The 26460-nt window shown below is 55.4% G+C and overlaps 1 protein-coding gene across 4 annotated transcripts in view; it reads left to right on the plus strand.

Annotated features, from left to right (window-relative positions):
* Window positions 1-26460, plus strand: part of ITPR3 (inositol 1,4,5-trisphosphate receptor type 3) — a 64257-nt gene that overhangs the window by 25381 nt on the left and 12416 nt on the right. For 3 of the 4 annotated variants that reach the window (XM_016146967.2, XM_036238929.1, XM_036238922.1), the window contains 36 exons: window positions 975-1061; window positions 1607-1765; window positions 1956-2054; window positions 2443-2526; window positions 4869-5015; window positions 5282-5377; window positions 5944-5994; window positions 6198-6340; window positions 7308-7407; window positions 7488-7648; window positions 8295-8436; window positions 9555-9716; window positions 10262-10434; window positions 10935-11054; window positions 11469-11651; window positions 12594-12845; window positions 12932-13076; window positions 13552-13693; window positions 14402-14601; window positions 15759-15888; window positions 16394-16451; window positions 17515-17680; window positions 18631-18795; window positions 18876-18950; window positions 19386-19511; window positions 20284-20406; window positions 20489-20689; window positions 21745-21996; window positions 22302-22427; window positions 22562-22687; window positions 23931-24051; window positions 24621-24811; window positions 25392-25540; window positions 25734-25842; window positions 26015-26105; window positions 26217-26386. In XM_016146967.2, the coding sequence (XP_016002453.2) occupies window positions 975-1061; window positions 1607-1765; window positions 1956-2054; window positions 2443-2526; window positions 4869-5015; window positions 5282-5377; window positions 5944-5994; window positions 6198-6340; window positions 7308-7407; window positions 7488-7648; window positions 8295-8436; window positions 9555-9716; window positions 10262-10434; window positions 10935-11054; window positions 11469-11651; window positions 12594-12845; window positions 12932-13076; window positions 13552-13693; window positions 14402-14601; window positions 15759-15888; window positions 16394-16451; window positions 17515-17680; window positions 18631-18795; window positions 18876-18950; window positions 19386-19511; window positions 20284-20406; window positions 20489-20689; window positions 21745-21996; window positions 22302-22427; window positions 22562-22687; window positions 23931-24051; window positions 24621-24811; window positions 25392-25540; window positions 25734-25842; window positions 26015-26105; window positions 26217-26386 (5025 nt within the window). The remainder of the gene's footprint in view (window positions 1-974; window positions 1062-1606; window positions 1766-1955; window positions 2055-2442; window positions 2527-4868; window positions 5016-5281; window positions 5378-5943; window positions 5995-6197; window positions 6341-7307; window positions 7408-7487; window positions 7649-8294; window positions 8437-9554; window positions 9717-10261; window positions 10435-10934; window positions 11055-11468; window positions 11652-12593; window positions 12846-12931; window positions 13077-13551; window positions 13694-14401; window positions 14602-15758; window positions 15889-16393; window positions 16452-17514; window positions 17681-18630; window positions 18796-18875; window positions 18951-19385; window positions 19512-20283; window positions 20407-20488; window positions 20690-21744; window positions 21997-22301; window positions 22428-22561; window positions 22688-23930; window positions 24052-24620; window positions 24812-25391; window positions 25541-25733; window positions 25843-26014; window positions 26106-26216; window positions 26387-26460) is intronic. The other variant, XM_036238920.1, reaches the window with a different exon arrangement.

Below are 26460 nucleotides of genomic sequence, written 5' to 3' on the forward strand. Positions count from 1 at the left end.
TTCCCTGGGCTGGGACTGTCACAGGCTTCCTTTCTGCTACTGACACAGGCTGAGGCTGAACTGAGAATCTGGTCTGGGCACAGGGCCCTCATACGTGCACCGACACTGCTCAGAACTACATGTAGTCACACAGCTATGCACTGTGGGTCTGCGGAAAGTCACTGGTACACAGCAAAGCTCCCCTACAGCCACCTTCATGCTGGCCTCAGTCATGAGGCCCCTGTAATGGGACTGAAAAGAAAGCAGAGGGGCCAGTGCTCTCAGGGAGTGCCAGTCTGGTGGAGGAGACAGAGCGCCTGACTCCAGGAGCCCCAGTCTGATGGAGGGGATAGAGCCTGTTCCCAGCTGGGGTAGCCTTCAGTCTAATGTGACATAAGTGCCAAAAAAGGTGTCCTTAATGGAGTGGAGACCAAATCCTCAAGGTCACCAGAGTTGCATTCATCAGAGTTGAATGTGGCCAATCAGGGAAGGCTCCCTGGAGACAGTGAGCTGGGGACACACACAGTTTTCGGAGGGAGGGTGGAGGAATGGGGTGGAGGAGGAGGGTGTGGCACCAAGCATGCCTGCTAGCATTGGGCTGGGGCAGGGGTCCCTTGTTGGGGCATTAGGAGTCTGGTGAGATGGGGGTAATAAGGCACAGCTTAGGTGTCTGCTGGGCTGTCTGGGGACAGAGGAGTCTCAAGGCCTGGCTGGCATGTCCCCTCCAGAGGGAGGTGATGGAGTAGGGGCACACTAGTGGTAGTCAGAGGTGAGGGATTTGGTTCCTTGGGCTGCAGGCTGTGTGACGTCAGGCTGCCCTTCCACACTTGGAGCCTCAGTTCCTCTCAATAATGGGAGGGAACGGGTCAGATGGCCTCTGTGAGTCACTCTGGGTGCAGTGCCAAGAACTGTGTGTGTATGCATGCGTGTGCATGTGTGTGGGGGAACATGCTCCTCCAGGAGTGGGCTTCTCCACCTCACATGTATCTGTACAGCATGCAGCCCAAATGGAGCAGAAGCAGAATGACACAGAGAACAAGAAGGTGCATGGGGACATTGTGAAGTATGGCAGTGTGATCCAGGTGAGACCCCCACCCTGCGTCTCCCCCTGAGGGGGCCTGGGCCTCTGTTGGGTAAGGAGTGCCAGCTGACATGCCCTCTGTGGGTTTGTCCCCACTGGGAGGCTCTGGGACTACCTCTGGGACTGCATATCTGTTTCTGTGTATGGCCTGAGTAGCTGTGTCCAAGGGTGTGTGTTCAGCATGGTGGTCACCAGTACCGATTCTGGATCCACGTGGTTTAGATTCAAATCTTGTCCTTGTGACTTAGGCAACTTACCTAACTTCCTGGTGCCTCCATGTTCCCATCTATGAGATCAGGCCAATGATAGTAGTTCCCTCTTGGCATGAAATAATACCTGTAAGGTATTTACAACATCGTTTTATGTGATCACCTGGGTGCCCAACTCGGTGCGTTCGTGTGTATGGTTGCGTGTGTCTCAGTCTGTGTGTTTGTGTCTGGGTGTCTGGCATTGTGTGCAGCCAGCTGTGACCCAGGGTCCAGCAGGCCCCCCCATATCCCCCTCTCTGATGGGCTGGCCTCCTGGGGTTCCTCATCTGCCCCCCAGCTCCTGCACATGAAAAGCAACAAGTACCTGACAGTGAACAAGCGGCTGCCGGCCCTGCTGGAGAAGAATGCCATGCGGGTGACGCTGGATGCCACGGGCAATGAGGGCTCCTGGCTCTTCATCCAGCCTTTCTGGAAGCTGCGGAGCAATGGGGACAATGTGAGGACAGGGCCGGGCTGGAGGGCCCCAGTGGGAGGTGAAGGCCACAGCTCCAGAGGAGCTTCTAGATGCTCTTCGATGTGAGGACTGAATCAAGTCGTGTCCACTTTTTAGAGGGGCAGACTGAGGCCAGAGAGAGGCCTGGGGCTTTGGCCCTTCCCACCCTCACTCTGCCGGCTTGTCCCCATAGGTGGTCGTGGGGGACAAGGTGATCCTGAATCCCGTCAATGCTGGGCAGCCTCTGCATGCCAGTAATTACGAGCTCAGCGACAATGCTGGCTGCAAGGAGGTGAGTGGGGTGGTGGACCAGCCCTTCAGGGGAGAGGTGACCCACAGCCCTGAGGGTATGGACCCACCCCTCCCCACCAGGGTCTCTCTTCCAATCCTTTCTGGCCCACTGGGTAAGTTGGGGCTCACTGTTCTCCCACCCATCTCCCAATGTTGCCCCCATTCTCTGCCCCACAGGTTGGCAGCCCCAGGGCAGTTGGGCTGAGTTCTGAGGGCCCTGGCTCTTGTGGGGGCAGTTGGGCTGAGTTCTGAGGAGAAGACACCTCCTCCTGTGCTCTTGTGGGGGCTGGGCTGGTCCTCTCCTTGCCCCTCTCTAGGACTTCAGTGATGCCTCGCTCCTCAATGGCTTGGGTCTGCCTGGCATCACGGGTCTCTCCGCCCTTCCCCAGGTCAACTCTGTGAACTGCAACACCAGCTGGAAGATCAACCTCTTTATGCAGTTCCGAGACCACATGGATGAGGTGTTGAAAGGGGTAAGGTCAGGGAGCACCCCCCAAGCCCTGCCCTGCCACTGCCTTACCTTTCCTGCCCTGTACCCAGCTCTGCTCCCCATCTGGCCCTTTTCTTCATGCACCCCCTGCTCTGGCTCTGCAGCCCCTCCAGCCTCTCCCACCCACCAGCTCCAACTGGACCTCCCCTTCTCTTGTTTCTGGCCTCATAATCTCCCTCTCCAAGTTCTGGCTGTTCTCAGTTTGTTCACTTGCTAAGGGGGTGTCAGTAGACTAGGGTCCCCATCCTCCCACCTTGGGGTAGGCCCAGATCTTTTGAAGACCCTTCCGCACACCAGCTCGCTGGATCCAGGCCCCCTACACTTTGCCCTGTGCCCTCTTGGAAAAGGACATGAAGCTACTGAGTCAGGGCCTGTGCCCCAGTTCTAGATCTGCCAGTGTGGACGCTAGAACATGAGGGGTTGACAGGTGGGGAGGGACGAGCCTGCGGGGGAGGAAGTACTGCTGGAAAGTACCGCAGTAAAGACTAGGAGGGACTGGAGCAGAGGGTGGAAGGGGGGCTGGAAGAGCCCATTAGAGAAACCCTGAAAACCGGACGCAGGGGGAGGATCCAGAGGTTCCTCGAGTGGGCTTATCGGGGATGAAACCAGCCAATTGGGGTGCAGGCGGTAAGTGCAGGGGATTTGAGGAGCAGATTTGGGGGAAGCAAAGAGGTGGGACTCCTCGGCTAGGGGAATTGGCGAGTGTACCTGGCGGTGTTACCTGTTAAAGGGACAGGTGACAGGCTCACGAACAGCTACCTAAGGAGACTGCGCTACGTTCACGGCACAGAAACCTGCAGTGTTCCCTTTGCCCCTCTCCCCCAGCCAGGCTGCCCCGTCAGACTTTCCCGCCCCCCTCAGGCTTCCTCAGTCCCTCGTTGTCCTCCCTCCCACCTCCCAGACTGTTTCCCATCTGTCCGTGCTCTGTGCCCTTCTCTCCCTCCCTTAAGCCTGCGCATCATCCGCACATCGGTCAAGGCCCAGTCCACGTGCCACTTCCTCTTGGAATCCTTCCCTGATGATACACTCCAGCCCCAATTTTGTGTAGCACTTAGAGAAGGAAGCATCACTGGGCCAAACCCCGAGGTGCTGCCCAGAGTGGTTTTGGTGAATCTATCATGGCTCCGGTGTTAGATTCCAGGCAACGTGGAAGGGAGACTTGAGCTAACAAAGCCCATCCTTTGTTTGATGTCACCCTGCCCTACCTGGGTACAGAAGTCACCAGGTTCTGCTATAGTAACTGACCCAATCTGTGTCTGTGTATTCATCTCTTCATTCCTCCTCTCATGCGTTCACTCCATAGATGTTGGCTGAGTACCTTGTGTCCGGCGCAGTGCAGGAGAAACAGATAATGCTGTTAGTAATAATGACAGGAGCGGCAGCCGCGCCCTGAGAGCCTGCCCAGTGGTTGGCTGCGGGAGGAAGTGTAGTGGGGAGGCGAGATGTGGGCTCTGGAGCTGTGCTATGGATTCATGTCCCATTTGTCACTAGCTACATGACCTTCAGCGGGACACTGTACCTTCTCTGTGCCTCAGTCTCTCCACCTTTAAAATGGAGATAGTGATGTACGTATCCAGAGGGTCAGTGTGAAGATTAGGTGAGGAAGTTCATGTAAAGGGCTTGCACAGTAGCTGGCACATGGTAAGAGCGTAGTGTTACTTTATACAAATTACAGTCCTTATGATTTCTGTAAGTAGGTCAGTGTTCCATTTACAGAGGAGGAAACTGAGGCCCAGAGATGTTAAGGGACTTACACAAGGTCACACAGCTTATAAGAACAGGGCCAGGATCCAAAGTTGGTCTCAGTGTCCAAAGCTACAGAGATGAACAGGCCATGGTCCCTGCACCACGGCTGCTCCAGGCCAGCGGGGAGCAAGGAATGGGCATGATGTATCAATACTTGGGCAGAAAGGGCCCAAGAGGAGTGTAAGCGTGGGCCGTGGGAGATCCCTCCTGCCTTCATGGAGGCAGTGACTTGAGATTGGCCTTTAGAGGTCAGGCAGGGTTTCTAGAGGTACAGATTGGGGAGGGGGATGATCAGGGGCAGGTTTGAACATGGAAGGCTGGGGAAGGCTCTGGGTAAGAGCATGGTCCTCCCCAGCTGTCCGGAGCTTCCGAATTTGGGGTCTAAGCTGAGGGCTATGAACAGTGCCCGACTGAGGGTCCTGGCTGCTCTCTGGTGGGGTTCAGCGTGCATCTCACCCTCTGCTTGCTGGCTCTGGAAGGAGCAAGTGGGGCCCAGCTAGCTGCACCTGCATCTGAGGCAGGTGGCGTTGGGCCCTGGGAGGGTCCTTGCCGTCCTGAGCCCATACCCGCTGCCTGCAGGGAGACGTGGTGCGGCTGTTCCATGCGGAGCAGGAGAAGTTCCTGACTTGTGATGAGTACAAGGGCAAGCTGCAGGTGTTCCTGCGTACCACGCTGCGCCAGTCTGCCACCTCGGCCACCAGCTCCAACGCCCTCTGGGAGGTGGAGGTCAGATTCCTGCTTCTGGTGCCTGGGACCCAGCCCTTCTCTCCAGCTCTGGGCTCCACCCCTCCTTCTTCCCCCATCACCCTGGGGGGTGGGAGGTCAACCCTGCCTCTACTCTGAGCACCCCCAGAGTCAAGGGGCCAGGGGAGGTCCAGGAGACACCTATCCAGAGCTCTCTAGGCCTCCAGTGCCCCTCCTTGCCATGCTTCCCCCTTTGAGCTTCTCCTCCCTGAATAGCCTCACCCCTGCCTCACACCTGCACCTCCCAGGTGGTCCACCATGACCCCTGTCGTGGAGGAGCTGGCCACTGGAATGGCCTGTACCGCTTCAAGCACCTGGCCACAGGCAACTACTTGGCTGCTGAGGTGAGTGGGGAGGCGAAAGGCATCCTGGGAGCTCAGGCTGTGTGTGCTTGGGGGCATGCATAAGCATGTGTGCCTGGTGCCCGTCTACACACATAGATGTGTCTGTGGAACCCGGCTTACTTGTACGCATACATTTGTTTAAAATATATTATCAAATGAGTGCACAACTGTAAATAAGCCTAATAAATATTATGCTGCTACTATTTGCCAGGAGCTATGTATGCTAGGCACTGGGGTATAGCAGTGAGCAAAATTCCCAGAATGGAACTTACATTCAATATCCATGTGTGTCCATAATGCACAGGCTTGTGTGTATCAGGGCATTCCCGTGTGTGTGTGTGTGTTCATCTGTGGGTCTGGAGAGGGACCATGAAGGGCAGGATCTGGGGGCTCTCATTGGTGGCTTCTCCAGGAGTCACATGGGTTTCGGGGCTGGGGTGGGTACTGGGAGGGTGGGGGCTGCCTGCCCCAACCTAGGGCTGTATGCAGACTTTGTTTTGGGGTAGGAGTCATGTGAATATAGCTTGGTCTTCAGTAGCTCTCCCTCATCTTGTATCTTTGTTTAGGAGAACCCTGGCTACAAGGGTGATGCCTCTGATCCCAAGGCAGCAGGAGTGGTGAGGACCAAAGCAGGGCTCTAGGGCCAGGGGAAGAGTGACCAACCTTGTGCATCACTGTGGGGGGGGGGTGCACGACAGGGGAGGCCGTGAGACCTTGGGAGGTGGGTTGGAGGGAGAAGGCCTCTCAGGTAGGATCTTGGTAGTTTTAGGGGCCTAAGAGGAGGGAGGGACTCTTGCCTGAGTTGGGATCTTCATCCCAGGGTGTGCAGGGCCGTGTAGGTCGCCGGAACGCTGGGGAGAAGATCAAGTACCGCCTTGTGGCTGTGCCTCATGGCAACGACATCGCCTCGCTCTTTGAGCTGGACCCCACCACATTGCAGAAGACTGACTCTTTTGTGCCCCGGTGGGTAGGCGCCATGTGCCTGGGGGCTGGGTGGGGGTACCCAGGCTGGGCCTGCCTGTCCCTGGATTCCCTGCTTCCCCTACTTCTTTGTTCTCCTGAGGCCCTTTGGCCTTAGGAACTGCAAGACCTGTCCCCCTGGGGATTGAGCTCTGAGACTTGTAGGCAGGTAACCACCATTGAACGCTTGCTGTGCTAGTGGCTTCATCAAAATGCTTTCTCGCCAGTATTCTTTGCCCCAGTCAATCTGGGTGTTCAGGCGCAGGCTGCATGATAGTTTGTCCAGGGTATTCTGGGTGGGGTGCGGGGCCCCCTGACCTGTAAGGCCCCTAACCCTGAGATTCTAGGACTTTACATCAAGAAACTTCCTGGGTGTCAACCAGGTGTTATCATTTACTAGCCGTGTGACCTCAAGCTGCTTGCTCAATCACTGTGCCCCAATTTCATCACCTGTCAAGTGGGAATATCAAGTCTACCCAGAGTCACTATAGGCCTATGATACCTTATCTGAAACTCTTAGAGCTAGTTCCATTTGGAGATTCAGATTGCTTTTCATTTCAGAAAGGTAATTATATTTCATAATCAAAGACATGAGTATTTCTGCTGTGAAACACATGTATGTTGAGACTAAATGGGATAAACAGTCTCAATAGCCTCATTTGTCCAAATGAATTTTGGTCCCAAGTTTACAAACAAGCCTTGGCGTTTCAAGTGCTTTGGGTTTGGGGTGTGTGAGTGAGGCGTGTGTGCCTGAGTAAGTGCGGCCGTTAGCACAGGGCCTGGGGTGCTTGCTGGTCACTTGTCTCTGGCTCCTCACCTGGTCACTTGTCTCTGGCTCCTGACCCCTGTCTCATGGCTGCTGGGTGTGGAGCGCGGTGGAAGATGTGAAGCCCTTGGGGGTTGGAGAAGGCAGACAGCTGGGACTCACTCCGTGGCGCATTCTGTGCCCTTCGCCTGGCTCTGCCTGCAGGAACTCGTATGTCCGGCTGCGGCACCTCTGCACCAACACGTGGATCCAGAGCACCAACGTGCCCATCGACGTCGAGGAGGAGCGGCCCATCCGGCTCATGGTGCGGGATGCCCAGGGCTGGGGGGCCGGGCTGGGGTCCGAGCTTGTCCCTGGGCATCCTGCTGACCTCTGTCCCTGCAGCTAGGCACCTGTCCCACCAAGGAGGACAAGGAGGCCTTTGCCATCGTGTCGGTTCCTGTGTCCGAGATCCGAGACCTGGACTTTGCCAACGATGCCAGCTCCATGTTGGCCAGTGCCGTGGAGAAACTGAATGAGGGCTTCATCAGCCAGAATGACCGAAGGTGCTCAGGACAGGGTTACTGAGATTTTCTGAGGGGCTTGTCCTCCCGGGGTCTGCATTTCATGTACAAAGGAGTCATAAAGCAGAAGCTGGGCAGGCTGGGCTGGGATGGGGGAGACAGAAGTGGAGACAGATCTCCGTGAGGCTCTGGGTAGCCCCGGGCCCCTGCCTCGCTGCTCATATACTCCCAGAATTAATCCTGTGACGGAGCTCTCATTATCCCTGTTTTACTGATGATGGGACTGAGGTTCAGAGAGACTTGTCCAAGGTCACACAGCTAGTAAGTGGCAGACAGAATGGAAATGATGAGTCCTTCACACGAAAAACCCTGCCTTGTGCCCTGTTGTTTCTTTTCAGATAGGAGTGTACTGCGATTTTTTTGTCTTGAGGTCACTTCAGAATCCAGAGTGGGTGGGGCAAAGGGGTGTATTTTGAGAACAGTATGTGGTAAAGCTGGGGAGAGAATTTCAAGGCCAGTGACGATGGGCTTTATGCTTTGGATAGCAGGGCTGGCATGAGACCTCGTGAGAGCTGTATTTGGAGAAGGGCTGGTTAGCCATGGCGGGTGTGAGAGCATGTGGTAGATCCTAGGGGCTTTCCCATGGTCAGCGCCTCACACTGGTCAACCCTCATGTCCTTTTGTGAAGGTTTGTCATCCAGCTGCTGGAGGACCTGGTGTTCTTTGTCAGCGATGTCCCCAACAATGGGCAGAACGTCCTCGACATCATGGTCCCCAAGCCCAACCGGGAACGGCAGAAGCTGATGAGGGAGCAGAACATCCTCAAACAGGTGCCTGTGCCCATGAGCGGGACCTGCTGTGGCAGGCCTTGGGGAAGAGGCCAGACGACAGGAAACACGAGTTTGCCTCTTCCCGTCTCTAGTTGACCTACAATCTCCCTGCAGTTTCTCATCATCCCCTTTTAATGAAAAAAAAAAACTATATATTTATTGAGCACTTAGCATGTGCCAGGCGCTGCCCTAAGTGCCCTACACATATTGGCTCATTTGATTCTCTCAACCTGGCGGAGACCCTATTATTATCCCCATTTTACCTGTGAGGAAGCGGAGGCACACGGAGGTTGGAGTACACAGCTAGGAAGTAGCAGGGCCAGAATATGAACTCAGGATGTCGGGTCCACAACTTGTACTTTACAAAATTTTTTCTAAGTTTTTATTATGAAAATTTTCAAATGTTGAGAAAGTATTGAAAGAATAGCATGACGAACACCATACATCTGCTGTCCGAATTCACATGTTACCGTTTTGCCAGTTTGGCTTCATGTATCTCTGCATCTATGCATCCGTCCTCTATGCATGCATTTCAAAATCGGGTGTACCTCACCCCTAAAGTTTTCCGTGTGCACCTCCTAAGAATAAGGACATTGTCCTACATAAGCACAATACCATTCTCACACTCAAGAAAATTCACAGTAATACCTTGTCCGTATCGAACTTCTCTACCTTTCCCAAAACGTCTTTTTAAAGCTTGGTTTTCTTTTTTGAACCAGGATCCATTATGATTTTCTCACTTCATTCTGTTCTGTCTCTTTGGTCTCTGCTCTAGAACAGTTTTTCACCTCCACCCAACCCCCACCTTTAAAAAAATTTTTAAATTACATTACTTTTTTTTTTTTTTTTTTTTTAACAAGCTAGGCCTGTGTTTTGTCTTTTAAGCTCTGGCCACACTGCCCTGGCCTGCCTTTTCTCTTAGTCACAGACCCATTTGCTCTTCCCCCAGACACTGAGCCAGGCCCAGGATCTGAACTGGGATTAGAATTCCCGTCAGTGAGGGGTGGGCTGAGGTCAGTGTTAGGATTCTGGCCAGGAGAAGTGAGTGAGGATCCTGGGGGTAATTAGGGGTGCAGGCAGGTGTAGGGGCTCCCTTCTTATTCTCCCTGCTCCCCCAGATCTTTGGCATTCTGAAGGCTCCGTTCCGTGACAAGGGGGGTGAGGGGCCCCTGGTGCGGCTGGAGGAGCTGTCGGACCAGAAGAACGCCCCCTACCAGCACATGTTCCGCCTGTGCTACCGCGTGCTGCGGCATTCCCAGGAGGACTACCGCAAGAACCAGGTGCCTGCCCGCCCTGGCCGGAGCCCTCTTGGCCCGGCACCCCCGCTCACTGCTTGCTGGCTCGCTGCCTCCACTCGTGCTTCCTTTCATTCACTCAGCGAACATTTACTGAGGCACACACCATGTGCCAGGCACTGTTTTAGGCCCTGGGAACATGGTAGGGAACTAGACGGTAGGGCTGGCTTCATGGGCATATAACGTTGTTCCATGCTGGGCCTTGTGCTGGATTTAATGCTCTGTTGCTGTCTTGAAATTGTTTATATTTAAAAGGGTCCTGCTGTTTCATTTTGCACTGGGCCCCACAAATTATGTAGCCGGTCTTGCCAGACAGACAGACACTTTCAGTCTGGCAGGGAGACAGACCTTGTGCTGAATAACTATATTGTATAAACCCCCTCTTCTGCCCAGTCTGGGCTTCCTTTCCTGGACCCCCACTTTTCCAGGGTCAGGGTCCCCCGCTGGTGTCAGGGCCCTCTCTTCGGGTCTGGGGCAGTGTTCTGGAGCAGAGCTGCCACCCCAGTGACCCCAGCCCGTCTGCCCCCCAGGAGCACATCGCTAAGCAGTTTGGGATGATGCAGTCCCAGATCGGCTACGACATCTTGGCTGAAGACACCATCACTGCCCTGCTGCACAACAACCGCAAGCTCCTGGAGAAACACATCACCAAAACCGAGGTGGAGACCTTCGTCAGCCTGGTGCGGAAGAACCGGGAGCCCAGGTGGGCCCGCCGCCCTCTACTGAGCCCACCGCCTCCTCCCTCCACCCCTGCCCAGGGTAGAAAGTCAGCTGCTGCTGGTTGTTAAAATACTTCTGTCTCTTTTGGCAAATTGCCACCTGAGGCCCTGGTCTCCCAAGCCCCTCCCTGGGCCCCCTCTCCAATTGGGCCTAATTTAGCAATAAGAGGGTTGATGCCTGGTGCAGCAAGAGGCCCTCAGACCCTTCTCTGGTGACAGAGTCGGTGCTTGCATTGAATCAGTTGTTAATTTTTTTAATATCACTCCTGTCCTTGTTCCTCCTTTATTCTGACTCCCTGAACCCTCACCTAGCCTTACCCCCTGCCCGTGGGCTGTCCCTGGCAGCCCATCTCCAAACTTTGAGGAGGGAGCAGGAGCAGTTACTGGTCCAGGGAGCCTGTGGCTGGGGGAAGGGGAGGGCGGGCTTTGTCCCCTGGGGCCAGTCTCTGAGTGCCGTCCCCCATCTCTGCTGTCATTACCCCAGGTTCCTGGACTACCTCTCCGACCTGTGTGTATCCAACCACATTGCCATTCCTGTCACCCAGGAGCTCATCTGCAAGTGTGTGCTGGACCCCAAGAACAGTGACATTCTCATTCAGACCGAGTGAGTGATGTCTCCTACCCAATGCCCTACACCCAGGGCTGCTTCCCGTCTGGCTCCCCAGCTGCCTCAGAGCTTGGGCCCCATCTGGGTTCAGACTAGAACTGATGCTCATGCTCTGTGAAGATATGTGCCTAGTACCCTGTGTGCCCACTTCTGTGCTGCCACTGGGGGAGGGGTGGAGCAGAAAGGGGCACAGGAGAATAAGCCAAGGCCCCTGTCCTCGAGAAGCTCGCGGCCTATTTGGGGTTCCGAGCTGGAGGTGGGTGCTCCATGGGAAGCAGCATGGGAACCTGATGGGCTCTCAGCCAGGCTCTGGGAAGAGAGGACTCTGTGGCTGACCTGCTCGGGAAGGGCTCAGGGCATCGAGTCTTGCCCTGACCCCTGCTCCCTGTGATGGGGCGCGTTGGTCTACAGACTTCGGCCGGTGAAGGAGATGGCCCAGGCCCACGAATACCTGACCATCGAGTACTCAGATGAGGAGGTGTGGCTCACGTGGACTGACAAGAATAATGAGCACCATGAGAAGAGTGTGAGGCAGCTGGCCCAGGAGGCCCGGGCTGGCAATGCCCACGACGAGAATGTGCTCAGCTACTACAGGTGCCTCTTCTCCAGCTCCTTCCCCCCTTCAGTGCTCCTGTGCAGTTTGGCCTTCTCTGGAAGCCTTCGGCCAGTCCCTGCTGAGGGATGAGCTCCCAAGGCTTCAAGGGGACCTCCTACCTCCACTCGTCTGCAGTGTAGGATGACTGTGTAGTCCAAGGAGCACTGGGTGGCTGTTAGGCCAAGCTCAGCTTAGTGACAGCCCTGAAAGAAACCCAAACCAATCTCCGTACATATATTTTAAGAACCAGAATACTAGATAACACTTATCAAATGCTAATTGTATACCAGGCACTGTTTAAAGCTTTTCATACCATCATACATTTAAGCTTCACAATAACCCTGTGAGGTAGAGACTACCGTTATTCTCATTGTAAAGTTGAGACAGGCACAGAGAGGGAGAGGAACTCGCCCAAGGTTACACAGCCATAAGTGGTGGGCCACGGTTCAAACCCAGGCTGTCTGGCTCCAGAGCCCATGGTAGGTAATGCAGGGCTGAGGAGGAAGCGGAGGGCATGACATCACCCAGTGCAGAGCAAAGTTCCTATAGTTCTCTTCTCTACAGCTCTCCCATCAGGGCTGCCCACACTCCCCTCCTCTTTCTCAGTCTGCCTGAGGCCGGTTCCTCTCACCACACTCCTCTCCTTTTCCTGTCCCAGCCTTTCTTTTCAGCCATCCTTCTTCCCATGAAGACCTGTCCTCGCTGAGCCAGAAAGTGTTTTCATCCTTAGCAAGTTGGGGGAGATTTGAAATACTTATAAGTCTAGACTTTTTCCTTTCACCTCTGTTACTCAGAATTGTGTCCTTTCTGTGATTGCGGCCAGTGTGTGGCTTAACCCAAGTCCCTTTGCCACCTTCTCAAGTCCTCAACAAGCCTAGGCTCATGCTAGCAGCCTTCGCTAGCCCACCTGCCATGTTCTCAGCATCCTCCCTGCCCTATAGGTACCAGCTGAAGCTCTTTGCCCGCATGTGCCTGGACCGACAGTATCTGGCCATCGATGAGATATCCCAGCAGCTGGGCGTTGACCTGATCTTCCTGTGCATGGCGGATGAGATGCTGCCTTTTGACCTGCGCGCCTCCTTCTGCCACCTGATGCTGCATGTGCACGTGGACCGTGACCCCCAGGAGCTGGTCACACCTGTCAAGTTTGCCCGCCTCTGGACAGAGATCCCCACAGCCATCACCATCAAGGAGTGAGAGGGGTGGGGGAGGCCGGGCCAGGCAAGGCCGGGGTGGGAAGTCCTCAGGGACCCTCATGCCTCACTGTCTCCACCCTCAGCTATGATTCCAACCTCAATGCCGCACGAGATGACAAGAAGAACAAGTTTGCCAGCACCATGGAGTTCGTGGAGGACTACCTCAACAATGTGGTCAGCGAGGCCGTGCCCTTTGCCAATGAGGAGAAGAACAAGCTCACCTTCGAGGTGGGCTAGAGCTTAGCGGGTCTCTGGCTTGTTCTCTCCCTGGGCCTCAGCTGCTCTCAGGGATGAGGTGTAGGATCCATGACCTCGCTTCCCTCAGGAACCCTAGGCAGTGCAGGAAGACAGCATAGCTTGCTGGGACTCCCCAAGAGGGAGGCTTCTCTCCTCACCTTATCAGCCAGGGTCTGGGTGACAGGTCACTGCCAGGAGCCCCGCCTCAACTTCCTGCATTTCTCTTTTATCTCCCCACAGTAGCCTCCTTTATAGGCCTCTCTTCCTCAGTAACCCACTGGGCTTGGGCCGCTCTTGTCTGGGAACCTTGGTTCCATGTCCAGGAAGCCCCACTGACTTAGAGGAACCTCACCCTCATTATACCCTTTTGGCGAGGAGTTTCCAGATCTGGCCTTGCCCTTTATGAGGCCCTGGCCATCATGCTTTGGCCATGCTCACACTCACCAGCCCCGCCCCCTCTCCATAGGTGGTCAGCCTGGCGCACAATCTCATCTATTTCGGCTTCTACAGCTTCAGTGAGCTACTGCGGCTCACACGCACCTTGCTCGGCATCATCGACTGTGTGCAGGGCCCCCCAGCCATGCTGCAGGCCTACGAAGACCCAGGTGGTGAGGCTTTGCCCACCCAGGCCATCCACAACCCACCTTCGGTTCCTCAGTCTTCTCTTAGCACCAGAAGTTCTCTCTGATCAACCCCCCAGTGCAGCCTGCCTCCTGGCTCTGCTGCAAGGGGGCATCTTTGGGCTCAATCTCCTTCAGCCTCAGTTGGACCAGTGGGACTCCCTGCCCAGGTGCTGTGGAGACCCCAGGGTCTGGGCGAGATGCCTTCCAATACAACTTGGTCTTGAGGAAGTAATGAAGGAGGAGGGGAGACACAGGCCCTGCCTGGGGAGCTCCCAGTCAGATGAGGGACACAGCCCTGCTATTGGGGAGTGTGAGGAGGAAGAGGGGCAGGCTGAGGGATGAGCCGCAGTCCTGCCCTTAGGGACCAGCCCCAGGTGGCATAAACTCAGCTAAATAAACACACTGACACCTGGTTTTTAGTGCTCTCTACACAGTGGCCCCTCGGTTTCTCATGCTTTGTAGCAGGTGTCATGATTTCCCACATGAGAATTCTCACTGATCTCCCCACACAGCTCACCTTCGCCCTGGCCCTTCCTTTTCCCAGATTTGACTTAAAGCTCCCTTCCTCTAGTATGCCTTCCCGGGTTAGCCCTGCCCCTTCCTTAGTGTGGCGTTGCCCTGCAGCTGTTAGAGTTAGACTGGGGGTCCCTGCTGTGCACCCTCTTTGACCTCCCTCTGTTCCCAACTCCTCAGGTAAGAACGTGCGGCGGTCCATCCAGGGTGTGGGCCACATGATGTCCACCATGGTGCTGAACCGCAAGCAGTCTGTCTTTGGCGCCCCAAGTCTGCCTGGTGGTGCTGGGGCTGCTGAGCCGCTGGATAGAAGCAAATTCGAGGAGAATGAAGACATTGTGGTGATGGAGACCAAGTTGAAGATCCTGGAAATCCTGCAGGTAGCTGGCCCAGGAGCACGGTGGGAAGTGTTGGGAATAAGGCAGGCGAGTGGCGGCAGGTACAGTAAGATGGGGTGGAGTGGCTCTCTTAGATCACAGTGTCTAGTACTGGGAGCCTCCGTGACGATAGGCTGTGTAGCCCAGTGGTTCTCAAAGTGTGGTCCTCAGACCAGCAGCCTCCCCTGGGGACTTAGAAATGCAGGTTCTTGGGCTCTGTCCCAGATTCATGGACCAGAAACACTGGAGAGGGGGCCCACAGTCTGTGCTGTGACAAGCCCTCCCAGTGATTCTGGTGTACACTAAAGTCTGGCTCCATCCTCCTGTTGTACAGATGAGGAAAGGAACGGAGGGAGGGGACTTTCTCAAGGGCACACAGATTTTGAAGCAGAGCTAGAGATATGAGAGCCAGTTTCCTGGCAGGTCAGATGAAGTCTTTCTTCTTGTGGGTCTCCTTTGAGACTCCTCATAAGCCCTTGGGGAATGGGTTGGTAGGCTCCTTAGAAGGGTTCAAGACCCTTGCTTTTGCCTCGCTGCCACCAAAAGACAAGAAATGTAATGCAGTGACATCCGGTGGGCAGGGCATGGGTGGGGGAGTCAGAGGAGGGGCCTTCTGGTTCATTCCCGGACCTGGGCTTCCAGATCTGAGTCCTGGGGTATAGCCAGAGGCTTGTGCGCCGTGAAGATGGAGGCCAGTCAAGGGTGTGTGCACACCTTGTGTCTTCACCGCCCCTCTACCCCACAGTGGCCTCTACTGCCTCCTCGCAGTCCTCAGTATGCCCCTACCCACCCCGGGAGCCCCAGGGTCTGTTTGGCAGAGCAGGATGGGAGGACAAAGACTGGCCTTTGGACCTGGGGAGTGTCATTCCCTTTCCTGTCAGCGTCCAGCCTGGGAAAGAGAGGCTGAATGTTCAGGGGTTGGGGGTGGGTCTCGTCTCATTCTGAGAGGAGGTAGAGGAGCTGGGGAGAGGGTGCCCTGGACTTCCCTGGGGAGAAGGTCTTGATTGTTTTGGTTGTGATGTCCTGGAACATTCCTGAAGAGCTGTGCAGAGACGCCTGAAATCTGGAGCTCATTCGGGGGACCTGTCATCCCTCCAGGAGCAGGATTGGCCTCCTGTCCTCAGAATGGTCCTTACACCATCCTCTCCCTGTTTTTCCAGTTCATCCTCAACGTCCGCCTGGATTACCGCATCTCCTACCTGCTGTCCGTCTTCAAGAAGGAGTTTGTGGAGGTGTTTCCCATGCAGGACAGTGGAGCTGATGGCACAGCCCCTGCCTTCGACTCTACCAGTGAGCCCTACCCCTGCTTCCGCCCCACCGCAGGTTGAGGCTGACTTGCCCAGGGGTACACAGCAGTGAGTGGAGGATACTCAGGGACAGCTCCCCAGCCCTGCCCCTGCTTCCCAACCTCCGAAGGCCTTTCCTCTCCACTATCTAATTTAATTGCCACAGTGAAGAGGAAGGGCAGGGATCATTCCTTCTATTTCCTAAATGGGGAAACTGAGGCCCATAGAGGGGCAGGGACTTGCCCAAGGTCACAGCCACTCCGAGGCTGAGCCAGAGCAGGACCTGCAGCCCAGAACTCTGCTTGTCCCTGCGGGGCAGTGGGGCTGCTCTGGTCCCTGCCCCGGTTGGTTCCACCTCCATCCCAGGAAGGGGCAAGCAGAGGGCTGCCACCCAACTAGGTGTAGAAGGGGGTGGTTTGGGTGTCTCCCTGCTCACTCACTCCTGTGTCCCCCATCTTTCCTGCACATGGACCCCACCTGCCCCTCTCTGCCCCTCCTGCTCCGCACAGCTGCCAACATGAACCTGGATCGCATTGGGGAGCAGGCAGAGGCCATGTTCGGAGTGGGGTAAGGCCAGGGTCGAGGGGGATTGTGTGCGGGGTTGGGTGGGCGATGCCGACACAGACTTGAGACTACCTGGGAATGGTCTGCGTTTCCCAAGGCCGGGGCCGGCCTCTCCCTCCTCTGTCATGCCCCTTGCAGCCCCTTACTGGTCTCTAGGCACAGGGGTCCTCCTGGCCATGTGCTCTGACCCTTCCTTGTCTGCCCAACCTCAGTGAAATAGGGTTGGGTCCCGGTGTCATTGTGGTCATTCCCCTGCCTCCATGCAGAGCAGTTGTGCCTCTGTGCATCAGGACTTGGCCAGGTGGCTGGAAGGGTGTCTGTCCCCCAACCCCTTTTTCCCCGGGGATATAGAGTGGCTTGCCCTACAGAGGGCTGGAGTCAGAAGGGTCACCTAGGAACTGGGGGCTCCACCATTTCTTTGCCACGCTCTTGGAGTCTAGTGAAGCCTTTGAAGGACCCCTTCTTAGATGGCATTTTTAAATCATTGCACAAACCAGTGGCATTGAGATACAGTTATCAAAATATTGAAGAAAACAAATTTTAAGTGACAGTTATATATGTGCCTGTTTATTAACACATTAAATACAAAACTGCTAGGATGTAATTAGTACCGTTACTTCGAAGTGGTGATGGATGGAAACGCTATTTTGCGATTTCTGTAACAACTCTAAGGTGATGTGGAAACATCTGTGATTTTTATTGGTGACAAAGTTCTAGATACCACTAATTTTTTCTTATTGAAGGAAGTGCTACATTTCGGTTAGGGGTTGGTAAAAACAAAGATGTAGTTTTTTCCCCATCTCTGTTCATGGCCCCAACTTCTGTCCATGAATGCCCTTGAATCTCTGCTTCAGCTGCTTAATCGAGGGGAGTCCTGAGGGACCTCAGGGAGCATGAGGGCCACTTGGGGAGCTCAGGGCAGTGTATTTATACACTGGTGAGGAAATGTCAACATTTTTTGCAAATATTATACTGGGCACTACGTCTGCCGAGTGGGTGGCAGGGAGTGTGCTTGCCCCTTGGACAGCAGAGTGCGCGCCAACCCTGCCCATGCCCGGTGCTACAGGAAGACAAGCAGCATGCTGGAGGTGGACGACGAGGGCGGTCGCATGTTCCTGCGGGTGCTCATCCACCTCACCATGCATGACTACGCGCCGCTGGTCTCCGGGGCCCTGCAGCTGCTCTTCAAGCACTTCAGCCAGCGCCAGGAGGCCATGCACACCTTCAAGCAGGTGCTGCCCCTGCCTCAGCAGCCCTGCCCTCAGGGAGGGGGGAGGGAGGCCCGAGGACCACCTGGCCCTGGTACTGAGCAGGCAGGCTGCCTTGGCCACACACTGGCCTGTGCTGGGCACTGGCAAGATGGAGGAGGAGCTCACAGCTCCGAGGGGAGCTTGAGGTGCACATTTGGGGTTCTCTGCCTTGCCGAGCTCCTTAAAGGTGAGGGTCACATTTTGGCCACTTTTATCTCCTCCCAGCCTGGCTCAAGGCTTGTTATTTCTTATGATGTGAAAAGCACTTTACAGTTTGCAAGCTCTATTGCATGCACCTTTGCTAAGTGCTTCAAATCATGTCTGGCATGCAGTTGGCCCTCACTCAGGTGACTGGTTTTGTTACTGTGATGTCATATGATCTTGACGGCTCCTTGTGAAATGGGACTGGCATTTAACAAGTGCTTGCTCTGGACTAGGCACCGAGCGTTGAACTTGCATTCATGGAATTCTCTCAGCAGCCCTCACAATGTGGTTGCTGTTCTTATCCCTGCTTTATGGAGTGGGGAGATCAAGTACCAGGGACCCTTCCTCTCTTATCCACTGATCCAGAGTGGGTAAGGTGGGAGTCAGGGTTCAGGTCCCTCTTCCAATCAGCATTTAGCTATGTCACTATGCTCTCCCCTGCCCTGGTTAGGGTCTGAGTGAACAGTGACAGCCCTAGCAGCATGTGACACGAAGCAGTGAGTAACTGAAGGCAGGTGATGAGGCAGTTCACTACAGGGAGTGCAAGGGAGTGCCTGCAGCCATCAGGGTAGGCTTCCTGGAGGCAGCGGGCTTGTGGCAGGGCCATAAACGCTAACCAGGATTTGGCTCAGTGGAAAGGAATGGTGGTGGGGCAGAGATGCCAGGAGCAGAAACCTGGAGCAGGGTAGGCTTCAGTTTCACCATGCAAGCCCATCCACGACATTCAGGTGCAGCTGCTGATCTCAGCCCAGGATGTGGAGAACTACAAGGTGATCAAGTCGGAGCTGGACCGGCTGCGGACTATGGTCGAGAAGTCAGAGCTGTGGGTGGACAAGAAGGGCAGCGGCAAGGGTGAGGAGGTGGAGACAGGTGCTTCCAAAGACAAGAAGGAGGTGCGTGGGCTTGCGGGGAGCTGGGATGGGGATCCCTGGCAGGGCTGGGCCTGGCTGACCCCAATTCCTTGTGCCCTTAGCGGCCCACGGATGAGGAAGGATTTCTGCCCCCGCCTGGGGAGAAGAGCAGTGAGAACTACCAGATCGTCAGGGGCGTGAGTGGCTGGGATCCTCAGGGATGGGGTCTGTCTGCCTGGAGGCTTTGGGGGCCTGGCCTCTTCCTCCTCCCAGCTCTGCTGGCCACTGGCCCTCAAAATAGACATCTTCCAGCTTTTCCTGCATGTTAAAAACAACCCTGCCAAAGTCCAGATGGAATTATTTTAAAGCTAAAAGAATTTAATGAAATTCCATTTCACAGTCACATTGTTGATTTACTTTTATGGGTGGAATTGAGTTTTTAGTGCTCCCTTGCCTTATTATGATGTTCTGATTCAGTGGCTATGGCCTTCTCCCTTCCTGTCCGCGATGTAAGCGCGACCTAGCTGTGGTGGACAGGGCACTCTGAGCAGCCTGAGGGATGGGCTGAGGGGAGGGGAAGCTTGAGAAGGAAGGGAAGGGACTCTAGGCTCACCCCTCCCCACCCCCCCCAGATTCTAGAGCGGCTGAACAAGATGTGTGGTGTTGGGGAACAGATGAGGAAGAAGCAGCAGAGGCTGCTCAAGAACATGGATGCCCACAAGGTCATGCTGGACCTGCTGCAGATCCCCTACGACAAGGTGACCTCTGACTTCTGACCTCTGACTCTCAGGGCAGTTTCACCCCGAACCCTGACCGGATCCAAACCACACACTAATCTACAAATACACTCTGACTCCTCAATGCAAATTTAATATCATCTCAAGCTTTGACCCCTCTGCTCCTCATCCTGATGCACTTTGACCTTGATTTGACCACGACCTCACTGTGATTCTTGACCTTGACCCTAGTTTCCATCTTCTTCTCTGGTCTAATCTTGATAATTTCAGCTTTGTCTTAAACTTTGAGCCTTAGTCTCCTTACCTTGACCCGTGTTGACCCTAATCTGTCCTCAGCCTCTTCCTGACCCACAGTGTCAACTCTGGCCTCCTCTTCCTGACCCCTGACTATGGCTTCTAACCCTAGCCTCACCCTGACCTTGTACTCTCACCTGTCCCCAGGCCCACCTAGGCCCCTGACTCCGAACTTAGCCTCATCTTAACCTTTGACCCTTCACCCCTCACCTGACTGACCTTGATATTTGATCTGTCCCAAGCCTCACCCTGACTCTTGACCCTGACACTACCCCAGTGTTCACCTGACCCTGACCCCTTAGCCTTACTTCCCTGTTCCAGCCTCATCTCAACCTCTGACCTTCAGCTCCTCACATGTTTCCATATTCTGACCTGGAGGCCCAACTTTCACCTTGAACCCAAGCTCTGACCCACCCTCACAGCTGTCCGACTCAGGCCCCAGACCTGGCCTTGCCTTCCTTCTGTGGTGGGCCCAGCACCCTTTCCCCTCTTTGCCCAGGGCGATACCAAGATGATGGAGATCCTACGCTACACACACCAGTTCCTGCAGAAGTTCTGCGCGGGGAACCCTGGCAACCAGACCCTGCTACACAAGCACCTGCACCTCTTCCTCACGCCAGGGGTGAGGGTACAGGGGTAGGGGCACCAGGGTGGGTGGGGTGGGGCCCGGACGCCCCCTTTCTGACAGATGTCCTGCCACCCAGCTCCTAGAGGCAGAGACCATGCAGCACATCTTCCTGAACAACTATCAGCTCTGCTCTGAGGTCAACGAGCCCGTGTTGCAGCACTTTGTGCACCTGCTGGCCACCCACGGGCGCCACGTACAATACTTAGACTTCCTGCACACTGTCATCAAGGCCGAGGGCAAGTACGTCAAGAAGTGCCAGGACATGATCATGACTGAGGTATGAGCAGGGCTGAGGGGCACACAAGACTCAGGGGGTGGCTGCAGAGGAAACTTGGGGGACAAGAGAACCTGTGGGGGCCAGGCTCAGAATTAGAGACTTTAGACAGTGGGTCATGAAAGGAACACTGGGGTGCTAGGTGTGGAGGGGCCACAGGGTGAGAACTAAGGTAAAGAGGCAGGTCTCGTAGAGCTCAGGCTGCAGCCTAGCAGAATGCAAGTGGGACCCAGTAAACTTAGATACCCAGAGGAACTCAGATAACAGGCCTGAAAGAACTCACGCATACAGTCCTTCATTTATCATTTATTATCATTTATTATCATTTATTTAAAAATCATAAAGCACTTGCTATGTGTTAAGGACCATGTATACCTGGGGAAGTCAGTCAAGTATAAGCTTGGAGGGATGGGGGGACATGGACCATGTCCTTTGTGCTCACTGCTAGGGCCCCAGCGTCTGGCACATAGTAGGTACTCAGGGAATATCTGATAACCAAAAACAAGAAAGGTGTGAAAGGCAGAGTTTAAATCTGGTACAGACCTGGTCTCTGCCCTGGAGCATCTTACAGCGAAGGGTGGGCAGGGGAAAAAGGAGCCAGCACTAAAGTGAGAGGAGACACTGTGTACTGGAAGTGCTGCTCAAGGTTAATTATTAATTGCTATTATTATATTACTGTGAATAACAATCGCTACATGAGGGAGATGCAGTGTGTGCTCTGCAAGGGTTTAAATTAAATGCTGTGGGAGCACAAGGGAGGGAGGGGTGAGCTGGGCGGGGGCAGGATTAGAAAGGGCTTCCTGGAGGAGGCACCTCTGAGACAAGCCCCAATCGGACTTCTTACCCTTAAGGAAGATGTAGGACTTTCTGGGTCCAGGGTTCGGTGTCCCTGATGGCAGAGGGCCCTGAGGGCCAAAATCTCAGGCAGGAGAGGGTTTCCTGAATGTCAGGTGAAGGCAAGGGTCATGGTCCCAATCTCTCCCTATGGGTGGGAGAGGGGTGGGGCCCAGGCCCTGCTGGACTGTGGGGTCTGACACCTGTCCCCCTGCTGCATGCAGCTGACCAACGCAGGTGATGACGTGGTCGTGTTCTACAATGACAAGGCCTCGCTGGCTCACCTGCTGGATATGATGAAGGCCGCCCGGGACGGTGTGGAGGACCACAGCCCCCTCATGTACCACATCTCCCTGGTGGACCTGCTGGCTGCCTGTGCCGAGGGCAAGAATGTCTATACTGAGATCAAGTGCACCTCCCTCCTGCCCTTGGAGGACGTGGTGTCTGTGGTCACGCATGAAGACTGCATCACTGAGGTGGGCCTGTGTGTCTGCTCAGGGACACTGGGGACTGGGAGAGGTGGCTAGTGGGGTGGGGGAAGGGCTTGGGAGAAGAGGGGTGTAAAAACCAGGCCAAGCAGCCTTTCAGCTCTGCATGGAGGGGCAGGAAGAGGGAGGGAAAGGAAAGTAGGGAAGGGGACAGGAACTGGTAGGCTCAGGGAAGGCAGGTGGGATATGGGCCGAGAACAAGGCGAGGTCAGGAGGAATTGGTGAAGTGTGGAGAGGTGAGGCTGGGTGGGCAGCCCTTCGTGGGCTTCTGACCTCGCACCCTGGCTGCCCAGGTGAAAATGGCCTACGTGAACTTTGTGAACCACTGCTACGTGGACACGGAGGTGGAAATGAAGGAGATCTACACCAGCAACCACATCTGGACCCTCTTTGAGAACTTCACCCTGGACATGGCTCGGGTCTGTCCCTGTGGGGGCGTGGGCCTGCAGGTGGCCCGTGGTGTTTGGGGGCCTGGGCAGCCTTCCAGAGGGTGGGAGTGGAGGCGTCCTGTGTGTTGGACACTCCCAGGCATCTCTCTCTCTCTCCTACCCAGGTCTGCAGTAAGCGGGAGAAGCGTCTGGCTGACCCCACCCTGGAGAAGTACGTGCTGACCGTCGTGCTGGACACCATCAATGCCTTCTTCAGCTCCCCGTTCTCTGAAAACAGCACCTCCTTACAGGTGTGCTTTTGCCCCAGGCAGCTTTTGTGTAGGAAAGGGGGAAAATCAGCATGTACATTTATATTTGCTCATTGTGAGTAGAAAGGTACTGCAGGAGGATAAACAGGAGTATCAATTATCTGTGCACTATAACAAATTATCCCAAAGTTTAGCAGTTTAAAACAACAACCATTTATCATCTCACAGTTTCTGTGATCAGGAATTATGGTGAGAACTGGACCCTAAAACAGGAATTCCTAAATTCACTTGGTGTGATGGATCCTGGGGTGGCAGGGGATGCCAGGCAGCACTTACCAAGGATAAGGCGGGCATGCTTACCACAGTGGACAGCAGAGCCAAAGCAGGAACTGGGAGAGTCTGACACACAGGGCACTTTGGTGTTGATCGTGGTGTCCCTAGAACTGAAATAGAAAGGCAGCCTTCAAAAGTCTTACCTATCCGTATAAGCAGAAAAGCTCCCGGCTAGTGAGCAGAGGTTTGACTTGACTCACTGAATCATAGCCCCTCAGTCAATTCTCGGACTTCACAGCCCCAGAGCCTCTTGAATGAAAGAGCCGCCAGGTTCCCCAGAGGAAGGAGCCTGCTACACCACCTGAATCATACAGTAACCCTGGAAGGATACACAAGAAACCAATAAAAGGGGCTCCCTGCAGGTGGAGGAGTTGGGGTGGAGTAGGGATAGTGCCGCTGAGAGTGGTCAGAAAAACAGTGGGTCCCACTCTCTCAGCAAGGGTGGGTTTATTTTGACACACGTGAGTTTGGGCCCTGGGATCTCTTTGGGACTGTGGGATGCTGGTTATTTGCAGTAGCTTTCCCTACTTCTCACCAGCCCCGAGGCCAAATGTGAGAGAGTAGGGGTAATGGGGTCAAAGGTAGGGGTGAAACTTCTCAAAGCATGTCTTTTTATTACCTTTTGGTTTTTGAATCGTGTAAATACATCACCTTTTCACAAAATTAATTTGTTTAAAAACATTTTTAAAGGAAAGGGGCAGTGATAGGGAGATAAGCCCCAGGCCTAGACCTTGAGGAGTTCTCACAGGGCTGCCATGTGCAGTTGGGCAGGTTGTGCACTGCTGAAGAAAGAGGGTGCCTTTTTCTAACTGGCAGATAGGCACGTGGTAGCTATTGGAAGCTCTCTCCCGCCAGCCATGCCCATTCTCTAGGGGCTCTGGTCCCTGGGCCTGGGGCTGCCCAGCGTGGAGGGCGGGCCAGGCTGCAGCAGCAGACGGGTTGCTTCTTGCAGACACACCAGACAATCGTGGTGCAGCTGCTGCAGTCCACCACACGGCTGCTCGAGTGTCCGTGGCTACAGCAGCAGCACAAGGGCTCCGTGGAGGCCTGCATCCGGACCCTCGCCATGGTGGGTGAGTGTGCCAGGGCCGCCGCCTAGCTCCACCACCCCTCCCCTCCCTTTGCCACAGAGACACCTGCCCTCACAATAAACACGTTACCCCTAAGCGCGCCCTTCATCTGCTCCCAGGTGGTTCTCCGTAAGTCCTTCTTGGTGTCTAACTGGCATCTTAGCAATTGAGAAAAGCTGTTTTCTACCGAGTCAGCTCCCTGGAGGGGGATGCTGGATGACATTCCCCAACCAGAGCTTCTAGTGCTTGCGCTGGTCTCAGGCAGGAGGGAGGCTTGTAGGTTGTTAGGGAGAGTTGGGGGAGGGGAAAGAACAAGTGGGAAGGAAGAGGGGAGGGGTCAGGGTGGAGCCAGGATGGAATTAAAGAGGCAGAAACTCCCTCTTTTTTACTGAAAAAAGGGAAAAGGGCTTATTAGTCCAAGTGGGGCCCGATGGGGGTCCCTGTACCTGAGACCCTCAGTCTAGTTCATCTTGTCCCCTAGTAGGGCAGCTCTGGGCCTGGCACCTATAGCTGGCTTAGCCGCCTCACCCCTGACCAGCCCCTTCAGTACCCCTCCCCCTCCTCCCACCCAGCCAAGGGCCGGGCCATCTCGCTGCCCATGGACCTGGACGCCCACATCAGCCTGCTGCTCAGCAGTGGCGCCACCTGTGTGGCTGCTGCCCAGCGGAACGCTTCCCACTACAAGACAGCCACGAGGGCCTTCCCCAGAGTCACCCCCACCGCCAACCAGTGGGACTACAAGAACATCATTGAGAAGCTGCAGGTGGGCGTGGGGCATCTGCCACGGCAGCGGCTTTGGAAGGGCGTGTTTTTGAGGAGCATCCCTTCCCGGGAAGGGGCTGGTCAGCTTGTTCCCTCCTTGGGGGCTGCTCAGTGCTGGTCCGGGGCAAGGGACTAAGGGGCATCATTCCAGGGAAGCCAGGAGAACCCAAGTATCTTTTAGTGGGGTTGGTGTTGATAAAGAGGATCAGAATACTCCTCCGTCCTGACAACGCCTTTCTGTTTATGCAACACATTTCTGTCCACTGTCTTGGCCTGTACAGGGGGTGTGATAGCCTGTTATCCCCACATGGCAGGAGACAGAGGTCCTGAAAGGGCAAGGGATTTGCCTGAGGTCACAGAGCTAGAGGAGAGACTGAGAGAAAAGCCAGGGCTTGAGGCTCTGAACAGACAGATGTCATGCTTTGTTCAGGGCAGCTCTTTGGGCCCAGGACCCCTCAGACAGGTGTGGGGCAATCTGTAGGGCTGTTTGTTGTTGGGGTGTTGGGAACGGCAGTCAAGCATCTCTTGGGCCTGGGTGGCCCGTCCGCCGCCTGGTGGTGACCCTGTCCTGCCTACCCCAGGACATCATCACAGCCCTGGAGGAGCGCCTGAAGCCCCTGGTGCAGGCTGAGCTGTCTGTGCTGGTGGACGTCCTGCACTGGCCAGAGCTGCTCTTCTTGGAGGGCAGTGAGGCTTACCAGCGATGCGAGAGTGGGGGCTTCTTGTCCAAGTGAGTGGGACGCTGGGTCGGGGGGGGAGGTGGCGGGGTTGCAGCAGCCTGCGACAGAGAAGGGCGCAGCAGGGTCTAGATGGTCCAGAGGTCAGAGTGCTACAGGGTGTTCCTGCCGCGGGTGGGGTGGGGGCAGTGGCTGGAGGGAGGCGGCGGAGGCTGCCCTGACATGTCCTCCTTCCCCACCGGCCAGGCTGATCCAGCACACCAAGGACCTCATGGTGTCGGAGGAGAAACTGTGTGTCAAGGTGCTGCGGACCCTGCAGCAGATGCTACTCAAGAAGACCAAGTATGGGGACCGGGTGAGTTGGCCCTGGACCAAGACTGCTTGGCAATCGCAGCCACCCAGTGGCCAGGCAGGCTGGACAGCAGGCGGGCCTGGCCCGGAGCTCCAGGGGCTGAGGACCAGGATTGTTGGGCTAGTGGTTAAATGGTGAAATACACTAATGTGGGGCCTTGCTCCTCCCCCCCCAGGGCAACCAGCTGCGCAAGATGCTACTGCAGAACTACCTCCAGAACCGCAAGTCCGGCTCTCGGGGGGACCTTCCGGACCCCATGGGCACCGGTCAGTACCGCCTCCCGCTGCTGTGCCTCTGGGTGGCCCATTTGCCCAAGCCCTGGGCCCTCCCTCCTCCGACCCACTTGTTCCCTCTCGAGCGAGTTCCCCCTGTTCCAGGCCTGGACCAAGACTGCTCGGCAATCGCAGCCACCCAGTGCCGGCTGGACAAGGAGGGAGCCACCAAGCTGGTGTGTGACCTCATCACCAGCACCAAGAACGAGAAGATCTTCCAGGAGAGCATTGGCCTGGCCATCCGCCTGCTCGATGGTGGCAATACTGAGATCCAGGTGAGGAGTGGGTGGCTATGGAGTGCCAGGGGCTCACCTCCTTTGGGCGGGTGCCACCTATTCAGGAAAAGACA

The sequence above is a fragment of the Rousettus aegyptiacus genome, unplaced genomic scaffold (assembly GCF_014176215.1).
Source record: "Rousettus aegyptiacus isolate mRouAeg1 unplaced genomic scaffold, mRouAeg1.p scaffold_m13_p_1, whole genome shotgun sequence".
NCBI classification, from domain to species: domain Eukaryota; kingdom Metazoa; phylum Chordata; class Mammalia; order Chiroptera; family Pteropodidae; genus Rousettus; species Rousettus aegyptiacus.